General features: G+C 44.1%; 1 protein-coding gene across 1 annotated transcript in view; it reads right to left on the reverse strand.

Moving 5' to 3' along the window:
* Positions 1-13,931: 13,931 nt before the first annotated feature.
* LOC129863875 (matrix metalloproteinase-17-like) overlaps positions 13,932-22,176 on the reverse strand; it is an 85,409-nt gene continuing 77,164 nt past the window's right edge. Inside the window, exons 5-10 of the mRNA XM_055936228.1 lie at positions 21,869-22,045; positions 20,818-20,920; positions 19,747-19,829; positions 18,874-19,026; positions 17,839-18,096; positions 13,932-15,934 (exon numbers count right to left, since the gene is read on the reverse strand). Of these exons, the coding sequence (XP_055792203.1) occupies positions 15,609-15,934; positions 17,839-18,096; positions 18,874-19,026; positions 19,747-19,829; positions 20,818-20,920; positions 21,869-22,045 (1,100 nt within the window). The 3' untranslated portion in view covers positions 13,932-15,608. The remainder of the gene's footprint in view (positions 15,935-17,838; positions 18,097-18,873; positions 19,027-19,746; positions 19,830-20,817; positions 20,921-21,868; positions 22,046-22,176) is intronic.

The raw sequence follows: 22,176 nt of genomic DNA on the forward strand, positions 1-22,176 counted from the left end.
TACTAGTGAAGGGAAATCTTAACGCTACAGCATACAACAGCATTCTAGACAATGCTGTGCTTCCAACTTTGTGGCAACAGTTTGGGGAAGAACCTTTCCTGTTTCAGCATGACAATGCCCCCGTGCACAAAGCGAGGTCAATACTGAAATGGTTTGTCGAGATCGGTGTGGAAGAAGTTGACTGGCCTGCACAGAGCCCTGACCTCAACCCCATCGAACATGTTTGGGAGGAATTGGAACGTTGACTGCTAGCCAGGCCTAATTGCCCAACATCAGTACCAGTAGTAGATAAAATGTACACTGGTCTACAGAGAGGCAACAGGGGAGACAGAGAGATGGCGATAATGGAAGCAGTTTTAAGATAACATCAGGAGAGGGAAGGACATTCAGGAATGAAAGACATCGGCAGAGAGGATAGATGTGATGCATGAGAGAAAGATGAAGGAGATGCACTGGGAGATTGAGATATTTAGAGAGATGGTGAGAAAGGGCGTGTCTGAGAGGGACAGAGAGACTAATACACATGGAGAGAGAAATAGAAGACATGCGGAGGAAGATAAAGACTAACAGAGACGGGAAGAAATGGCCAAAGTCAGAAAGAGATAGAGAGACTGCTACAAATGGAGAGAGAAGGAAGATATGCAGAAAGATAGAGAGACTGCTACAAATGGAGAGAGAAGGAAGATATGCAGAAAGAGAGAGAGACTGCTACAAATGGAGAGAGAGAAGGAAGATATGCAGAAAGAGAGAGAGACTGCTACAAATGGAGAGAGAAGGAAGATATGCAGAAAGAGAGAGACTGCTAAAAATGGAGAGAAAGAAGGAAGGTATGCAGAAAGAGATTGAGAGACTGCTACAAATGGAGAGAAAGAAGGAAGATATGCAGAAAGAGAGAGACTGCTAAAAATGGAGAGAAAGAAGGAAGATATGCAGAAAGAGAGAGACTGCTACAAATGGAGAGAGAGAAGGAAGATATGCAGAAAGAGAGAGAGACTGCTACAAATGGAGAGAGAGAAGGAAGATATGCAGAAAGAGAGAGACTGCTACAAATGGAGAGAGAGAAGAAAGATATGCAGAAAGAGAGAGACTGCTACAAATGGAGAGAGAGAAGAAAGATATGCAGAAAGAGAGAGAGACTGCTACAAATGGAGAGAGAGAAGAAAGATATGCAGAAAGAGAGAGACTGCTACAAATGGAGAGAGAGAAGGAAGATATGCAGAAAGAGAGAGAGACTGCTCCAAATGGAGAGAGAAGGAAGATATGCAGAAAGAGATTGAGAGACTGCTACAAATGGAGAGAGAAGGAAGATATGCAGAAAGAGAGAGAGACTGCTACAAATGGAGAGAAAGAAGGAAGATATGCAGAAAGAGAGAGAGACTGCTACAAATGGAGAGAAAGAAGGAAGATATGCAGAAAGAGAGAGACTGATACAAATGGCGAGAGAAGGAAGATATGCAGAAAGAGAGAGAGACTGCTCCAAATGGAGAGAGAAGGAAGATATGCAGAAAGAGATTGAGAGACTGCTACAAATGGAGAGAGAGAAGGAAGATATGCAGAAAGAGAGAGACTGCTACAAATGGAGAGAAAGAAGGAAGATATGCAGAAAGAGAGAGACTGCTACAAATGGAGAGAAAGAAGGAAGATATGCAGAAAGAGAGAGACTGCTACAAATGGAGAGAGAAGGAAGATATGCAGAAAGAGATTGAGAGACTGCTACTAATGGAGAGAGAGAAAGAAGATATGCAGAAAGAGATTGAGAGACTGCTACAAATGGAGAGAGAGAAGGACGATATGCAGAAAGAGATTGAGAGACTGCTACAAATGGAGAGAGAGAAGGACGATATGCAGAAAGAGATTGAGAGACTGCTACAAATGGAGAGAGAGAAGAAAGATATGCATAAAGAGAGAGAGACTGCTCCAAATGGAGAGAGAGAAGGAAAATATGCAGAAAGAGAGAGAGACTGCTCCAAATGGAGAGAGAAGGAAGATATGCAGAAAGAGATTGAGAGACTGCTACAAATGGAGAGAGAGAAGGAAGATATGCAGAAAGAGAGAGAGACTGCTACAAATGGAGAGAAAGAAGGAAGATATGCAGAAAGAGAGAGACTGCTACAAATGGAGAGAGAAGGAAGATATGCAGAAAGAGAGAGAGACTGCTACAAATGGAGAGAAAGAAGGAAGATATGCAGAAAGAGAGAGACTGCTACAAATGGAGAGAAAGAAGGAAGATATGCAGAAAGAGAGACTGCTACAAATGGAGAGAAAGAAGGAAGATATGCAGAAAGAGAGAGACTGCTACAAATGGAGAGAGAAGGAAGATATGCAGAAAGAGATTGAGAGACTGCTACAAATGGAGAGAGAGAAGGAAGATATGCAGAAAGAGATTGAGAGACTGCTACAAATGGAGAGAGAGAAGGAAGATATGCAGAAAGAGAGAGAGACTGCTACAAATGGAGAGAGAGAAGGACGATATGCAGAAAGAGAGAGAGACTGCTACAAATGGAGAGGTAAGGAAGATATGCAGAAAGAGATTGAGAGACTTGGAGACAGGGGCGTCATTTCAGCTATACGTAGGGATGGCAAAGTGAAGCCCATTTTCTGTATTCCTACTTCCGCCCTTATCACCTTGGCCGCTGTAACTTCATTCAATCTCAGTCGATAGGGGACTTAACGTTCTGCAAACACGTCATACAGCAATTAATTGCTACGCGCTAGTACTCCCCCGGGATCAAAAACTCTAGTTTAGTTTCATGTCAAGTCAAACAACAGTTACCTATCTACAGCTATTTTCCACCTCTGCGCTGTTTTGAGAGAAAAGTTGCGCTATTCACTGCAGAGCTGCATCGATGCGCTGTCCCAGAGATACTGTATATAATGAGGAGATGGTCTTGTCTCTGCCCAAACAATGGGAGTCATTGTCCCAAAGGCGGGAAGACAGGCAGTCTGGTTATCGGTCTGCTTATTGTGGACAGATTTTGAGTAAACTCTCTCACTTAGCCTATTCCTCTCTGGCTGTCCATAGTCGATATTCCCTTAATAACACATGCCACTTCGATACAGCTACGACCGGAAGTTGAACAAAATCGTAGCAGGTTAGGAGAACTTACGCAGCAGGTTCGGAGAATTAACGTAGCAGGTTAGGAAAATTAAGTTAAGGTTAGGAAAATGCACTTCTAACCTGCTATTAAAAGTCACTCCGGTCGTAGCTGTATCAAAGTGCTGTGTATTTAAGGAGTACCAAAGTCCAGCCTTCCCGCCCTGCTCTGAACCGCCCGCATGGTCCTAAAGCCATGCTTCTAATAATGCTACACTGCGTTTGCCTTTTAATCGGGATTGGAGTGATTTTAGTAGCCTATTTTAAATTGTTGGTGTTGAGCTATTGAGGCCTCTGCTTGGAGAGGTTTAGAGAACGGTGGAAAGTCAGAAAGAAACAATGGAGGATGGAGAGTGAACCCAGGGAGATGGAGAGGGAGATGGAAGGACTCATAGAGAAGGTGGGAAAGGGTGATGAAGAGAAACAGAAAGTGATGGAGACACTGGCCAGAACGGAAAGAGAGATGGATGTGATGCAGAAGGAGATAGACTGAATCAATTATTGAGGAAGATGGAGAGACAAAGGGACGCAAAGAAAGATGGAACATGGAGATGCAAGAACAAAATAAATTATATAAAAGACAGAGGTGGAGATTAGAGAGGTGAGGCAAAACATGGAGAAAGAGAGAAATACAAATTCAACAACTGAGAAACAGAATACAAACGTAACAAACAAGCTGAATGAAAGTGGCGAAGAGCGAGAGAGGTTCAATGACACAAAGACTAAAATGTCGGGGGGAGGAGAGGAAATTGTGGGAGGAAAGAGGGACAGAAAGACAAAAAGAGAGAAAAAGACGATCTAATACAAAGCATGTTTAGGGATGGTGGCAAGGAAACAACTATGAGAATTGAAAATATAGAATATATAGAATATATAGAAAATATAGAATATCAGAGAAAAAAGAAACAGAGACAACACTACCTAAAAACAATAGGGAAAAGTGATGTGGACAGTCATGACAACAAAAGGGAAAGAGGAGAGAGAGGAGGAGGAAAGAGAGATCAAACAATGAAAGTGACACGAGAGAGAGAGAGAGAGGGAGAGAGAGAGAGAGAGTCATTGACACAAAGACAGAAGGAAGTGACAACAATGGCGGATAGAAGCGATATTGGGGAGGAAAGAGAGGACGGGAGAAGAGAGTAAAACATACATATTTAATGCAAAGCTTGTTTAACTAGGCCTGTCAGTTAAGAACAAATTCTTATTTACAATGACGGCCAAACCCGGACGACGCTGGGCCAATTGTGCGCCGCCCTATGGGACTCCCAATCACGGCTGGATGTGAGCCTGGACAAGGAAGATACAACAGCAGATACATTGATAATTGAGGAGGTAGGCCTACAAAAAATTGAGTCAGAGAGGGAAACAATTTCAAACATCAGGGAACAAAGAAAAAGGGACAAACCACTTAAGAGCTATCTTGTGATGGCAACGGGGGAGACAGAGGAGGGAGGAAAGAGAGATGAAGACAGACAGAAGAACAGAAAAGACAGCATGGCTACATGAATTTAAAAGCTTTCAAGATTTAAAAAATAGACAAAGACAGGGAGATAGAGTGGAAGAAAATGAAGGCAATGGAGAGAGTGAGAATCCAGAAAGAGGAGGAGAAACAACAGAAAGAACAAGAAAAGCTCATTTACTTGGAGGAAAAGAGAAGAGTCAAGACAAATAGTAGAAGAACAAAGGAAGTCCAAAGAGAGCTGGATGACAGGCAAAAACAGATAGAGGGAGATAGTCCAGAGAATGGAGGATAAATGGATGGCAAGGGAAAAGGAAGAAACAGAGAGTAATATAATAAAAATACAGAGAGAACAAGCTAAATAAACTGTGGGGAACAGCAGAGTCGAGCCAATGAGAGGAGGAAAGGTGGAAGGCAACTACTCAGCAAATGGATGAAGAGAAAAGGAAAAATCCAGAAAGTGGAGAAGAAACTGATGTGGAAATGCAGGAAAGACAACAAGAGATTGATAATGAAGATAAAAAACAGACAGAACTAGAAAAAGCAAGGGAGAGGATGAGAGAGAGAGTACAAGACGGAAATAAAAGGATGTGAGGATAAAGGTAACAAATGGATGGAGAGAAAAGAGAGAGAAAGGGGTGCATAAATGAATCAGAGAGGAGGGGAATTGGAGAGCAGAGGTTACACAGTAGCAATACAATTCAGTTGTGTATAGAGGCGGAAAAACAGCTAGTATTAAAACAGGAGAGGAAGATAGAGACAGAGATGGGAAAAAAGAGCAGAGTTAAAAGGTTGGAAGAACAGTTTGAAGAACAGTTGAATAAAGACAGGCAGAGGCAGAGAAACATTGAGCATTAGAGCAGGAGAAGGAAGATGGAGAGAGAAGGAAGAAAGACAAGAACAGATTGAAAGACAAAAGAGTAAAGAAAATTGAGTGGCAGAGCAAAGAGGAAATGAGGACAGAAGAGAGTAAGGATGATGTTGAGGGAAACAATCATACAGAGAAAAAGAAAAAGAAAGCATCAGGAGGAAAATCAACTGGGGAAATGATCAAATCGAAAAAAGAAACACGGAAAATCGAGAGAACGTTTCAGAGGAGGAAGGTGGTACCTAAGTTATACAGCATAGGTAAGTTAGTTGCTTCCATCTCTTCCACTGAAGTCAAAATGCCAGAGAAGCCGGTGTTTGGAGGATATATTGGCACAGGTGTTGTTAGGCCCGAGATGAAGTCGAGGGCTGGCAAACCGTGCCAACATATCCTTCAAACACTGGCTTCGAGGGCATTATCACTTTTTTACAATGGGTTACCAACATATTCAAATAATGATTGACACATTTTCATTAAAAACTGTATTTTGATGAATTTATTCATACTATGTCATCCTTCCACAACATATAGTCCCGACACAAGTCTAGGGTTGCTACCCAAGCTGGCTGGTCATTCGTTCTATCGGTTCGGTTGCCAGAGATGCGACCCAGTCGTTCACTCTTTTTGTTCGGTGTCTATGGATGCGACCCAGTCATTTGTTCTAAATGTTCCATTGCCATATTGGCTGGCAACGTTCTCATCCCTTTCTTGCTAGCTAGCCAACTACGGATAACTTACAGTCAGCCAGAATAACAAGAGTAGCTGCATTTGCATTTGTTTAAGCTGTTTTCTAGTGACATTTATTTGGATACATCCATAACGAGCTGAGGCGTGATTTCGCCTTGGCACAGAAAATGTGCTCTCTCGTCAGGGCACTGTTGTTCAGAGGAGTTAGCCAACAACACAGCTAACACAATCACTTAAAAGTGAAGCTGGAAAGACTGCAAATGAGCTGCACTTCGTTTTGTTTGACCTTTTTTCAATTGACATTTCTTTGTATATATCCATAAAAAGTATGCCAGCTGATTCATGATTTCGACTGGCTGAGAAACGGTGCCTGCCTGTCTGTCTCGTGCCGACACGTTCATTACTATGAAACAGCTGGAGATCGAATTTGAATATTGAGACAGACAGCAAGGTTTATACAAATCTCCGCTGTTGAAAACTAAATGTTGGTCTAAAAGAAATGTGAGATAATGTCTAGATGCTTTTTATAGTGGAGATCAAGTTTATAAATTGCCTGGCTGGGCTGATGAGACAGTGGATTGCGCAGTCAGATGGAACAGAGTAAATAGGCATTTTAACGTCATAGATTTAGCTGGTGGTAACTTGTGGAATAGACACTGTCTGGAATGCGGTTTTAATCAATCAGCATTCAGGATTAGAACCACCCGTTGTATAAATACTTTATAGTTTTGGATTCGACATTTTGAACATTGAGATATTAAAGACATAATAGATCAGAAGCATAGTATATTAAGGAGTGAAAGAGACTGGGTATCTGTAGAAAGACAGATAGCTGTGGAATGTGTTGGGTGGACAAGAGGAGAGCAGCGTGTTGATACAGGGGAGACTCATGGACATCTGTGGATTAGTTGAGGTCAGAAGGTGAGGACAGGTCCCCTGAAGGGAGTAATAAGGGTTTGGTATCTTGTTACTCTTTTCCTGTTAAACCATAAGATGTAAGGATTGGAGAGAAGGAGGAGTGTCTTAAGTGGGATATATATATCTGGATGGGACAAATGTTGGGTTGTCTGATTACAGCTGTACAGAACCTTTGGGAAGAATTAAACTTGGTTAAAGCTTCTCTAGTGTCCTTGAGTTATTTACTCTGAAAAAGAAGAACCTAACAATAGTTAAGTTCCTTTTTGAGAAAGGAAGTAAAAATGTCATGACTTAGGTATTGTTTCATTATACTATACCAGTCAAACGTTTGGACACACCTACTCATTCAAGTGTTTTTCTTTAGTTTGACTATTTCCTACATTGTAAAATAATAATGAAGTCATCAAAACTATGAAATAACAAATATAGAATCAAAAATGTGTCAAACAAATCAAAATAGATTTTATATTTGAGATTCTTTAAAGTAGCCACCCTTTGCCTTGATGACAGCTTTGCACACTCTTGGCATTCTCTCAACCAGCTTTACCTGTAAAACTTTTCCAACAGTCTTGAAGGAGTTCCCACATATGCTGAGCACTTGTTGGCTGGTTTTCCTTCACTCTGCTGGCCAACTCATCCCAAACCATCTCAGTTGGGTTGAGGTTGGGTGATTGTGGAGGTCAGGTCATTTGATGCAGCACTCCATCACTCCCCTTGGTCAAATAGTCCTTGCACAGCCTGGAAGCGTGTTTTGGGTTATTGTCCTGTTGAAAAACAAATGATAGTCCCACTAAGTACAAACCAGATGGGATGGCGTATCGCTGCAGAATGCTGTGGTAGCCATGCTGGTTAAGTGTGCCTTGCATTCTAAATAAATCACAGACAGTGTCATCAGCAAAGCACCCCCACACCATCACACCTCCTCCTTCATGCTTCACGGTTTGAACGACACATGCAGAGATCATCCGTTCACCTACTCTGCGTCTCACAAAGACACAGCGGTTGGGAGCCAAAAATCTCAAATTTGGACTCATCAGACCAAAGGACAGATTTCCACCGGTCTAATGTCCATTGCTCGTGTTTCTTGGCCCAATCAAGTCTCTTGTTCTTATTGGTGTCCTTTAGTGGTGGTTTCTTTGCAGCAATTTGACCATGAAGGCCTGTTTCACGCAGTCTCTTCTGTACAGTTATTGAGATGTGTCTTACCTGAACTCTATAAAGCATTTATTTGGGCTGCAATCTGAGGTGCAGTTAATTGCAGATTTCTGAGGCTGGTAACTTTAATGAACGTATCCTCTGCAGCAGACGTAACTCTGGGTCTTCCTTTCCTATGGCGGTTCTCATGAGAGCCAGTTTCATCATAGCGCTTGATGGTTTTTGCGACTGCACTTGAAGAAACTTTCAAAGTTCTTGAAATGTTCCTGATTAACTGACCTTCATGTCTTAAAGTAATGATGGTCTGTCGTTTCTCTTTACTTATTTGAGCTGTTCTTGCCATAATATGGACTTTGTCTTTTACCAAATAGGGCTATCTTATGTATACCAACCCTACCTTGTCACAACACAACTGATTGGCTTAAACGTATTAAGAAGGAAAGAAATTCCTCAAATTAACTTTTATCAAGGCACACCTGTTAATTGAAATGCATTGCTGGTGACTACCTCATGAAGCTGGTTGAGAGAATACCAACAGTGTACAAAGCTGTCATCAAGGCAAAGGATGACCACACTTTTTTGGTTACTACATGATTCCATATGTGTTATTTCATAGTTTTATGTCTTTACTATTATTCTACAATGTAGAAAATAATAAGAAATAAAGAAAACCCCTTGAATGAGTAGGTGTAGGACTGTGTGGTGCCAGGCAACAACCTCTTCCTCAACGTGATCAAGACAAAGCAGTTGATTGTGGACTGCAGGAAAAAGAGGACAGAGCACGCCCCCATTCTCATCGACAGGGCTGCAGTGGAGCAGGTTGAGAGCTTCAAGTTCCTTGGTGTCCACATCACCAACAAACTAACATGTTCCAAGCACACCAAGACAGTCGTGAAGAGTGCACGATAAAACCTATTCCCCCCAGGAGACTGAAAAAATTTGGCATGGGTCCTCAGATACTCAAAAGGTTCTGCATCTGCACCATTGAGAGCATCCTGACTGGTTGCATCACTGTCTGGTATGGCAACTGCTCGGCCTCCGACCGCAAGACACTACAGACGGTAGTGCAAACGGCCCAGTACATCACCGGGGCCAAGCTTCCTGCCATCCAGGACCTCTATACCAGGCAGGAAGGCCCTAAACATTTTCAAAGACTCCAGCCACCCTAGTCATAGACTGTTCTCTCTGCTACCGCACGGCAGGCGGTACCGGAGCACCAAGTCTAGGTACAAGAGGCTTCTAAACAGCTTCTACCCCCAAGCCATAAGACTCCTGAACTAGTTAAATGGCTACCCAGACTATTTGCAGTGCCCCCCCCCACCCCCTCTTTACACCACTCCTACTCTCTGTTGTCATCTATGCATAGTCACTTTAATAACTCTACTTACATGTACATACTACCTCAAATAACCGGTGCCCCCGTACATTGACTCTGTATCGGCACCCCCCTGTATATAGTCTTGCTATTGTTATTTCACTGCTGCTCTTTAATTACTTGTGACTTTTAGCTCTTATTCTTAGCTGTATTTAAAAAAAAACTGCATTGTTGGTTAGGGGCTCATAAGTAAGCATTTCACTGTAAGGTGACCTGTTGTATTCGGCGCATGTGACTAATAAAATTTGATTTGATTTGTATCCCACTTTTGACTGGTACTGTATACCAACCGTTTCTTTCCTCTGTCAGGAATCAACAGAAAAACAAGAGTGGAACGAAAGAGGGAGAAGAGGAAGCAGCATATAAGGGAGGAGGAGAGGAGAAGAGGCAGAAATGGGAAGAGGCCTGGTAAAAAACTTTAGCGGGAGAGAGCTGAGGAGAAGGACAGAAAGAAAGACCAAACGAACTGAGCAGGGAGGAGAGGTATGAGAGGTGGGATGCCAAAAGAAAACAATATGGTCTGAGAGACTGGCTAGGTGTGTGAGGACCAACAGCAAGAGTATGTCACAGAGGACTTCACAGAGTATGTCACAGAGGACTTCACAGAGTATGTCACAGAGGACTTCACAGAGGACTTCACAGAGTATGTCACAGAGGACTTCACAGAGTAGTCACAGAGGACTTCACAGAGTAGTCACAGAGGACTTCACAGAGGACTTCACAGAGTATGTCACAGAGGACTTCACAGAGTATGTCACAGAGGACTTCACAGAGGACTTCACAGAGTATGTCACAGAGGACTTCACAGGTATGTCACAGAGGACTTCACAGAGTATGTCACAGAGGACTTCACAGAGTATGTCACAGAGGACTTCACAGAGTATGTCACAGAGGACTTCACAGAGTATGTCACAGAGGACTTCACAGAGGACTTCACAGAGTATGTCACAGAGGACTTCACAGAGTATGTCACAGAGGATTTCACAGAGTAGTCACAGAGGACTTCACAGAGGACTTCACAGAGTATGTCACAGAGGACTTCACAGAGTATGTCACAGAGGACTTCACAGAGTATGTCACAGAGGACTTCACAGAGTATGTCACAGAGGACTTCACAGAGTATGTCACAGAGGCCTTCACAGAGTATGTCACAGAGGACTTCACAGAGGACTTCACAGAGTAGTCACAGAGTATGTCACAGAGGACTTCACAGAGTATGTCACAGAGGACTTCACAGAGTATGTCACTTTGTGAAGTCCTCTGTGACATACTCTGTGAGGACTTCACAGAGTATGTCACAGAGGACTTCACAGAGTATGCATGAGCATATGGCAGAAAAGACAGTTGAGGTACAGTATGTACATTATCTGAGAGTAACTTAAAAAATCTTACTACTATGTATATTTTTCCATAGTTGCTTGTCAAATGTCAACAGTATGTAATTCTACTAATGTGTGAAACTCTAACTTCTAATCTTTCTGTTCTGTTTCTCAGATTGAACGTTTTCAACTGACTAGGCATATATGCTGCTCCACCACACTTTACCCTCTCAATTCATGTATTCTTTGCTTTCCTATTTAGACACTGGCCTCCCTCTCAGACGCCAGAGCTTATTTCCTGTCTTCTCCACCTGAGTTCCATATGCTACCTTTGTCCCTTGGATTGGTTCATCATCCATACACCTTTATCCTTCTATTATTGTCATTTTTTTGCAAGTGTTTTTGCAAGTGCTTACTTAACCCCCCCCCCACCACCACCACCAGGGGGCAGTGCAGGTCTACTAAAGTGAGGACGGGAAGCTTGAGGTGAGGTACTGTAAATGAGCAGCACAGTATGGCGAGTTTCCATCTGAGATATACCAAAGTGTTTTACCGAAAAGGCTCAGACTTTTCTGTTTCCATCTACGCGGGCAGGCACCCTTGACTCACTGGGCCATGGCTCCAGCGGACCTGCTCTCACTTGGGGCCATTGCAAGGCCACTGGTACTTTTCAGCAGGCATATATATAACAATGGATAACTGTGAACTTGAAAACCTTCTCACAAAGCAACTGTCTTCATAACGCAGAGGTTGTTGATTCTGCTCGCCCCAAGTCTTTAATGTCACACTGCTGATGGAAACACAACTACACTAGAGCTGACGTTAACATACAACACTGGCGACACCCTGGTGTGTTAGGTGGAAGAAAATGCAGCACTACAGTAGTAGCCTAGTAGTAGAACACCTCACCCTCCCCAGTAGTAGCCTAAATGATAACCAGGATGTCACATGAAACATCCACTGCTGCATTCCTGCTCAGCAAACCCCAGCGCGACATGCGATATGTGCTGGCTTATGGCTCATATAAATAATGTTATATACAATGTAGACAGTACTGAGATGTGCAAATTCAGTGGTTGTTCTGTTCTCAGATCCGGTGTGTATTTTCATGTCAGAACCTTCCAGCAGTGCAGGTGGTGTAACCTGTCGGAAGGAACACCATCTCCTGTAATTGCTACCAATATCACCACAGATGCTGTGCTCTGTAAGTGTTTTCTCTGGTCTTGGATGTGGAGCGGCATCGTGGCAGCCCAGGGGTGATTGATTGGCTCTCCCTGGCCCATCTGGAGGATACCCTGCTGTGGCTCGGTCCAAAGCCTCGCAGTCCAAAGCCTCGCGGTCTCAGTTCTGTCAGTCTCAGTGAAGGGATTGAGGTTCTCACACGTACACACATTACACACACAGGTGGAGACCAGTGGAGGCTCTCCTCAGAGGTGTAAGGGGAGGACCATCCTACTCAGTGAATTTAATAAAAATACGAAAAATGTAATAATTATCCTTTTTAGATAAAACTATACTAAACGTCAAGTAACTGATTAAAACACATTGTTTTACAATGAAGATAGCACCATGGTGTAGCCAAATGGTGTGTGGCTGCTATGAAAGTGAACTGCAGGTGATCGGGTGATCTGTATTCATTCCGCAGGTTCTGTTGCAAAACATTTCTTAAATAGAAGCAAACGGAACGAAACCCAGGAGGGACCTACCTGAATTTCTCCAATTGAAACTCTCGTTTTAGTATGAACTTGCCTTGTTTGGACTAACTGTTTGGACTAATGATTACTGCCAGATCAGCTAGATGCAGGCAAGACTGTGCAAAGCAGTATTGAATGTGCCAACTTGATTACTCCAATTTGTCTCTCGACCTACGCACCTAAGTTATAAACTTTCATTTGTGATGGGTATAGGGCAAATTCAAGTATCATGTAGTAGCCTAAACCTATGTCCTCCCTAATCTTAAACGGCACCGAGTGTCACTGTCACTGTCTCTCTCACACACACGCACACGCACACACACCTCCCCCCTTATAGTGCACACCTGGCATTGCCGCTAGTGTCTGAGTTTAGATCCCAGTGTCTCCTGCAGGTCAGAGCACAGCTGTGCGTGGAGGTAAGAAGGGTTGTATGTAGTGTAGCAGGGTTGTGCAGAGGTCAACTCCAACCACATGTTCATTACCTTTCTGGTTGAAACAACTTGTCATGATCTTCCTTGAAATTGGAATCCCTTTGAACATAATGATCTTTTGCCCAGTACAAAGACCCCTCAAGAGTATTTTGCTACTTTAAATGTAGTCAATTGGCAATAACTCCATTTCTTTATTTTGACCTGGCATTGTGCTGCTTATGTAACCCATGAAATTAGTCAGACAGTTTCTTCCCAAGTTCAACTGCTGCAGCCTCTGATCCTCAAAAAACACATGGCACGTACTGCTGCTTTCTCTGTGTGCTCCTTTCTTAATGCTAGAAAACAGTGGAGGCTGCTGAGGGGAGGACGGCTCATAATAATGTCTGGAATGGAGTGTAATGGATGGAATGGAGTGAATGGAATGGAATCAAACACATGAAAACCATGTGGTTGATACCATTTAATTCACTCCAGTCCAGCCATTATTATGAGCCGTTCTCCCCTCATCAGCCTCTGCTGGAAAACGGTTTGTTTCAAACCTCATGCCATGCATTGTGTGTCTGCTTGAGTGTCTGCCTCACATTTATTTTTCCTTGAGTCAATAACACAATATCTGGAGTGTTATTGGCTCTAGTCACTGAATTCTGTCACAAAACACATGTACTACACATAATCCTGAATAAACAGGTCTGAAACAAGGAATGAATGTAGAAGATGGCTTGTTACCAGGACGAGATTGGCATAGTTTGATTGGCATGGTTTGTTTTGCAATGAGGAAACAATAACCTGCGCCTGTACATAAGAAACATGGCTCCCAACAACACAGACAAGAAAGTAACTGCCAGCCTGTGACGGCAGCCGACGCATTGTCCTCCTCTTTCTGTTCAGCTTGGGCTCCCTGTGACACAAAATCATTACACGACCCAGTACCCTCTGTCTTACCCCCTCTTTATTTTGCTACAAAAATATTTCACCTTAGAAAAGACGGCTGAGAAATGTACATGTTTTTTTTTGTAACTGCCATAGAACTTTTCACCTCAAATAGATCTGTATATATAGACTGTAAGTAAATATATCTTAGGAATATTAATAAATCTAGTTGTGTTTTGAGTGGGTGCCCTCCTCTCAGCAGGCAGGTCTCTGGTGGATATCCATGTCCAGTCACTGTACTGGTACCCAGACATCCTCCTATCCTTAGAGATAGTTCATGTTAGGAGAGACAATGGAGAAGGAGAACGGCGCAGCTGGGTGACCGCTGGGTATCGCTGACCGCTGCAGTGACCACTGACCAGACCAGACCAAGGCATCATGAAAACCCCATCAAGCACATCCCCGAGTAGGGCTCGACCACAATCCCTCTGTGCTTATTACAAAAATACATCCTAATAATCAAATTAACAGGGTACCCTCTCTGATAACGGCAGGAGGTGCTACTGTATCTCAGCTGAGAAAAAAAGAAAGATACAGGTGCAAAGGTCTCAAAAGGGCCCGCGAGTGCAGTCAAGGAAGGAGAGTCAGTGTCATTACAGGAAGTAGTGTCCATTCCATCCAGATAGCCCTGACATTAGAAACTCAGTGAGAGAACAAGCTGTCCAATTATAGTGGAGTGTCCATCCGACCAGCCCACACATTACCAGTTGAATGAGTGAGAGGAGACAGAAGCATTTGTCCAGCTAGCTCAGACTGTAAAAAAAGCACATGGAGTGGTCTGTGTGTGTGTGTGTGTGTGTTTGAGGGTTCTTAAAGTAACTTTCCAGTAAAAAAACACTTACAAGTTAATATTCTGCTAACTCATACGCAAATAATGCTGTTGATTCATCCTATACTAGTATTTGTGGCCAAAGCATAAATTGGTGACAAAACACTTGAAAAACCCAACCTCAAACAGTTAAAAAAATGCTTGGTTATTTCCTCAGAGAGGATGGTCATCTTCCTGAGGAGGATGAGCTAGCCAATCAGTGGTCTATTCGTGTGAATATTTTTAATGACCGGTATACGCCAACACCATTCTGTTGTTGGGGCACGCCCCACAACATTCCAACAAAGAAAAGCTGTTTTTTAACATAATACATTTTTTGGGGGAAGGAAAACTATTTCACTAATATTTTAATTAATAATAGGTCATATTTCACAGAAATCCCAAAACCCTGGAGAGTTACTTTAAAGCTCTTATAGTGATTGCAGGAACAAGGGGACAGGGAGCACAGCATCCCAGAGTACCACTCTCCTGCTAGACTGCTTAGTCACGGAGGGACATTTTGCTATAAACTTGTTATCATTATCATTATCATCAAGTTTATATACTATTTCCATTATCGTCATGTTATCACATTTCTAATTCAATCCAGTATCATAATTTAAACATCATTCATTTGAAAGCATATTGATCCATTGAGAAGGATTTGGTATAATAAATAAAACAAATTAACAATGAGGATCCCAATTAAGATAACAATAACAACAAATTCCTCCAGTCATCGTTTTGATTCGATGGTGTAGCTGGTCTGGCAGTACCCAGGCGAAAAGCCCCTTAAGCCACTCCCCCGCTCTCAGCAGATTGGCTGCTGTACTTCCTGTCACAGAGTGTGGCCGCTCCCCTCTGCTTACATCATAGAGGGACGTAGGATAGTACCCCAGAGAGAGTCAAGAGGGCAAGTAGCCAGAGGGGGGAGGGTGAGGGCTGGGCTCCCAAGGGCGAGGCAGAGTTGGAGGTGCAGGAGCACACCTCGTAGCCGTTTTCTGCGTGGTCGGCATGATGCTGCCCGTGTAGCCGCGTGTTAGCCGTGTTATTGGCCTCTGTGGCTGGGGAGTCTGACTGCATCTCTGTACACACCAGCCAGTCCTTTCCTATGGACCGTGGGTACCCAGCCTCCACCTCCATATCACTGCCCACCACACGCCAGTACTCCTTCCCCTTGAAGAAGTATGAGGAGCCTTAATGAAAAGAGGAAGAAGACAAAGAGGCTGCATAAGTGAAAAAGAGGGTGTGATGATTGATTTTGCTATGGTAATACATCATTCACTTGATTCTGTCTCGCTGTTTTTCATCCAGTCCCTCTCTCTATTCACCAGTTTGTTTTCCCACACCAGTACGTAATCCCACAACAAACTCTCATTCTCTTCCTCTCTCTCAAATATATTTTCCCCCCCATCTGTCTCCTGTCTCTACAAGCCGCTATCTCTTCCTCTCTCTCTCTCCCTTCCTTGCTCTTATCCTCCCTAGCACTATCTCTCCCACTCTTTCCATCCCTGCCACCACATCCACCTCTGTCCCTGAGGTCTTTGATGTGCTTCCAGTTCCCAGGCCCCCAGGGTCCACGTGTGTATGTATGAATCCTCTGGTGGCTCAGACTGTCATTTTTGCGCGTGGCCTGTGCTCACCGACATCAAACAGCTCCGAGCAGGACCTCTAGAGTTGGCAGCGGTACAGAGCCCAGCACATGGAGGAAAGCGCTTACATACACTCAGCCACAGGAGTCGCTACAGGGGAGAAAGGATCTAACTGGCTCACGTGGAGACTCGGCTGGAGCTTGCCATGCGTGTGTGTGTTTATGCACTGTAGAGTGAGTGTGTAAAATGGCTGTGTGTGTTACTGAATAAGGGGTTTTGATAACTTGTGTTCACTATACTGTATGAATATGTTTTATAAGCTATTCGATGTATTTGTAGCTACATTATATGCTTGTTTGTATGTGTGTGTGCGCGCTTGAGTTTCTGTGAGACAGATAGAGAGGTGAGGGCTGTATACTGCATGTGTGCTTTGGTGTGATATGACTTACCAATGTGTCAGACTGAGTGTACTTTAATTACTGTTAGACTGGCCTTCCACTGGTTAGGGTCTGACTGAGATAGGCACTGCTGTGCAATAGCTGGGACATGATGCCCTAGCACCATCCCCCCCCCCCCCACACACACACACACACACACTCCAGCTGCAGGCAATTGCTGCCATGACAACCCAACAATGAATACACAGGCTCAGCAATGAAAACACTATGGTTGCATCCCAAATGACACCCCATTCCTTATACAGTGCACTACTTTTGACCAGAGCACTATGGGCCCTGGCTAACAGTAGCGCTTTAAATAGGGAATAGGATGCCATTTGGGACACAGCACCTATCATTCCCAGATCACACTCCAGATCAAAAGACCGAATATCAAATTACATGTTAGGGGCCGTCTGCATTGAGGGCTTTAGAATGCATAGCGGCTCCACCACGACTGTGGTTTAGGCAGGCTTGACTGACCAATGACCTGGGCTGTTTTTGACTAGATTAGTCTCCAGTCTGAGAGAGTTAGAGGGCAAGGGGGCTGGAGAGGAAAAGGACCCAGTGTGGGTTAGTAGTGGATATACTGTAGAAGTAGACCTGTCAGGACCCTGAGGGCAGGGATGAATGACATACACTCAGGTACTCTATTCTTTTTTACTACAGCCTCCCGGGTGGCGCAGTGGTCTAGGGCACTGCATCGCAGTGCTAGCTGCGCCACCAGAGTCTCTGGGTTCGCGCCCAGGCTCTGTCGCAGCCGGCCGCAACCGGGAGGTCCGTGGGGGGACGCACAATTGGCATAGCGTCGTCCGGGTTAGGGAGGGTTTGGCCGGTAGGGATATCGTTGTCTCAGTATGTAAAATGTAATAAAATGTATGCACTCTACTGTAAGTCGCTCTGGATAAGAGTGTCTGCTAAATGACTAAAATGTAAATGTACTAATGCTTCCGTTATTTTTGTGTATTGTCAAGTGCAGTGTACTGAATGTGTATTTCAGCTTGTATTTAGTTTTACGAAGTGAGCGATATGTGTATATGTAGTGAGTAAATGTGTGTGTCTAATACTCACCGTCAGACCATCGCATGGCATCGTCTAGTTGGGACGGGATCCCCTTCCACAGTGTGCTGTCTTTGGGGTAGCCCTGATCCATACGCCGTAGATGGTCGTCATAGCGCCAGTAGCGGTTGTCCTTGAAGAAGTAGGTCTTGTCGTTGTGGAGCCACACGAAGGCTGCGTCTACACCCTCCATAGGCAGGCCGAAGTCACTGATTGGCCGAGGATAACCCTCCTCCACGTTGTTGTCCTTGAATATCCAATACTTCAGTCCTGAGGAGGCGGGACAAAGGAATGTCAATCAACGAGAGTGAACTGGATAACTTGTTTAATGTAATAACTCAACTGAATGAAAGTGACTTGTGATTAAATGTGTTTTGTGATTAAACTATTCAATTGACTGAAATACAGACATACAGGTTTGTATTTTTTTGTTTTTGTGCTTTGGTAATCTTGATTGAATTTTAAACTCTCTGATATCCACAAAACACCCTCCAAGGCCAATGATGACACATGAAAGCAGCAATCAGCAGTTGAAACAAAAACAAAGTGTTTCCTCACCCCTGTTTTTGGTAAAAAGCTGAGGGATGCAGCCGGAGAAAAGTAACCACTCTGAAATTCATTGACAGAGCTATGGTTCCAAGGACTGACCATCCATGATATAAAATGATACTTTTAACCATGTTTGAGGCTATGTAGTGTTTGTTTACATGTGCTTTATTTACAAATATTGGAGTAAAACAAGTTTATATTTTGTGTTCTGATGGGGTGTGACAGTTGAACTAAGCTCATGAGGCATTTATAAGTTATATTCTTCAAGAATCAATGGGTACAGATCATACATTTGTAAGTCCAAAAATGGAAGTAGCAACTGATAGACCTCTTTTCATGTGTTTCTCAGAACAAATTCATCTTCTTTTGACCAGCCCCAATATATCAAAACCCTTCAAAATTACAACAACACACTCCCTTTCATAGTTAGCATCATTGGTATAATAGCTGACCTCCCTGCCTCAACCACGACCACGGCTGAGTTTATGAGTTATGTACCTTTGAAGAAGACGATCTTGTGGTCCCCAGGTCTCTCGTAGACAGCGTCCACACTGTCCAGGTTGGTAGGCAGGCCTCTCCAGAACCTGTGGGTCTGAGCCGGACGCAGAGACACCAGGTGCTTCTCCCGCGTCAGACGCCAGAAATATTTCCCTAGGAGGAAAATAGAGATAGTAAAAGAAAAGTAGGAAGAAAATGTAAAAAAGTGGAAGAGAGAATACAAAGTCCTTCTCTCTCTGTTTCAGTGTTTGTGTGTGTCTGTACAGGATTGTGCACTGTATGTGGAGTGCATGTGTGTGTGTGTGTGTTTGTATGCATTGTATGTGTGTTAATTGTATGTGTGTTAATGGGTGTTGTCCAGAGGAAATAAGATAAATAGTCCACAGGGAAAACATGTGTGGACACCTCAGGGCATATTGTACCCAGGCAGGCACACAGCTGGCGGAACCAGCCAAGCGAACAGGGAGAAGCAGATTCAGCCTAGCTCCCAGTGTCTGTGTCGGACTGCCTTAGTCTAAGTTTGTCTGAGTTTGGTCACAGCCTGTGTATTATTACTTTGTAATCTGCAGCTCTACAGGGTATTAACAGCGTCCATACATACTTAACTTTAATTATTACCAGGAGTTCTCTTGAGGTTAACCGATGTTAATTAAGATTCTTTTTTGCAAGAGAGACCTGTCTCATAAAACCTTATAACTGGACAGTAAAATGTATCCAATTGATTGTGTGAGTCAGATGGAACTGGGGCCCCTCTAGGGCTATCCCCTGTCTGGGAGTGTGAAGGTGTGTGTGGAACAGAGAGATATGCTTGGCTGGGTTCTATATTGATCGCAGGCAGCGCCACACTCTGTTCTCTCCTTCTGCCCTCTGTACCTTTGAAAAAGAAGGCCTCTCCACGAATCTGGGCCACTGCATCGAAGTGACTTGTGCACCTGTTAGGGGCATCTCGTGCCGGCCTAAGAGAAGAAAGAAGAAAGAAAGGGAGAGAGGGGGAGGGGAGAGAATGAGAGAGAGAGGGGGAGCGAGAGACAAAAGTGAATAATATAATTAATTGAAGAAACTAAGACAGAATGTACTGTACACCAAACCACTTCTCTATCCCCAGTCAGACGTACTGTAATGTGTGTACGTTTTACTATGCCAGTCTAAATCAGTGTCTTCTCATCTTAAACCAATGTGTGCGTGTCTCTGTTTGTTTCATGTATGCAAAGCGCCCATGCGCACTATATTTGTGTTTATTTACTGCGTATGCGTGTCAATTAAAAAACGAGCCAAACATCAGAGGAGATGTTATCGTCCTGACGCAGGAGACCGAGGTCCTCACACGCATTATCCCAGTGCTAATGACTGAGTTAAGCGCTTGACGTGTCCTGGCTGCAAATGACGAGGCAATTACAACGACAGGGCTGCTTTTGTGAGAGGCTACTCGCCTAGATCCTTATTAACAAAGATCTCTATTCAGGGCTTATTAACAGAGGAGCTGCGAAGAGACGACTATATTAGTGACCTTTGTCAGGCTAAATCCACCTTGTCCACACATCATCCAGCAAGATGGAGTGGAGGAGAAATGAGAAGGGAAAGCTACAGAAAAGTGGACAAAGTCTCCGATTTGTATGAAAATCTATTATATTAGATGAGTGCTGTGTCATCTGGAGACTGGATTTGGTATAAATGGACTCATTTTGTACTGTGAGCACACGCTCGGCTGTACTTTACTGTGACTGGAGAACAAGGTGAAATAAGGACTGCTATCTCTCACTGCTGCGGCGTTGTGACAATGTCCAAACTCGGTGACCTCCAGGACAGATAGCTGACTGAGGGAGAGAAAATGGGTCTGGAAGTTTCTGAGCTTCAGTTTGGAGGTATACAGGGGTGTGTAGATTTAATGTGTCTGCCTGTGTGTCCATGTGAGTGTGTGTGTGTGTGTGTGTGTGTGTGACTTACGGGACAGTAGATCTGTTCTCAGGGAGGTCCAGTAGTACAGGTGGGTCAGCGGTCTGGGAGGGATCATCAGGACGCGCTGTATGAGACACTGAATCTCTGACTCCTGGGAAAGATGAGAGGGCAAGGGTCAAGTCAACAGCACCTTGACACGCAACCCCACATTCAGATACACATAATCCACACATAGGCTGCGTTTACACAGGCAACCCAATTTGTATATATTTTTCACGTAGTTGTCTTTTGACCAATCAGATCAGCTCTTTTGAATTGGGCTGCCTGTGTAAACGCAGACATACAGCCCCAGAATGATTCAACATGGTCTCTTCCATCCCTCTCTCCCTCCCTCTCCCCCTCTCCCTCTCTCTCTCTCTCTCTCTCTCTCTTCTTTGTCCTACCTTGCCCGCTAACTCGAGTCTCTTTCCTTCTCCCCCAGCCACTTATCCCCTCTCACCTATCAGTCTTCCTATCCTCCTCGCCTCCCTCTCTCTTCACCCCTCAAGTATCTGTCTTCCTCTCCTCTCCTCCTCTCCTACCTCTCTCAGTAGCATGGCACACAGTGATAAGCAGGGCCTGTGCCACAGGGATGACCAATTAAAGCCCTCTCTTCGCTCCTTGCATATAAACAAATCAATTCTGCTTCCTGTGCTGAGGCCTTGGGTTTTCTGCTCTGCACCGCCATGTTGCGCTGAGGGATGGGCGGCCACATCCCGCTAGAATCATGGGTAATTATAGGAGACATTTGCAGTGAGTGGTTGAGGGGTGGCGGTGGGAAGGATTTTCCACACAGCATGTGTACATAGAAGGGATGGCAGGATGCCAGTCCAGGGATCTGTGTAAGTGAGGTAGGCGGGGGCAGGTATAGAAGAGTTATGGAGGAGTAGCTAGGCAAGAGGTGTTCAGATGTGTGAACCGAAGGATAAAGATGACTGAAATAGGAAAGATAGGTGGAGAGTGGAGAGAGATGACTGGAATATACGAGATGGAGAGGGGGAGGAGAGAAAGATAAGTGTTGGTTATAGTATAGGAGAGAGCCGTGGGCTGGAGAACGTACCGTAGAGCTGCCAGACGCGGACCTTGTCCTCATAGGGGAGGTCGTACTTGAGTGGGTCCCCCACAGGACCCTGGTAGTACGGCCTCATGATGGACTCTATTGCTGAGGTGTGGGCCAGGCCAATAGCATGACCAAACTCATGCACTGCTACCGCAAACAGATCCATCCCGTGAGAGTCTGAGGAGAGAGAGCGAAAGTATAGAAGTGAGAGAGACAACAGTGAGATTTCTCCATCCATTGGGGCAGAGAACTACTTTAATAAAGCTTTTGTATCATGAACCCACCCCTCACTGATAGACAAGACAAAA

The sequence above is a fragment of the Salvelinus fontinalis genome, chromosome 10 (assembly GCF_029448725.1).
Source record: "Salvelinus fontinalis isolate EN_2023a chromosome 10, ASM2944872v1, whole genome shotgun sequence".
Classification (NCBI taxonomy): Eukaryota; Metazoa; Chordata; class Actinopteri; order Salmoniformes; family Salmonidae; genus Salvelinus; species Salvelinus fontinalis.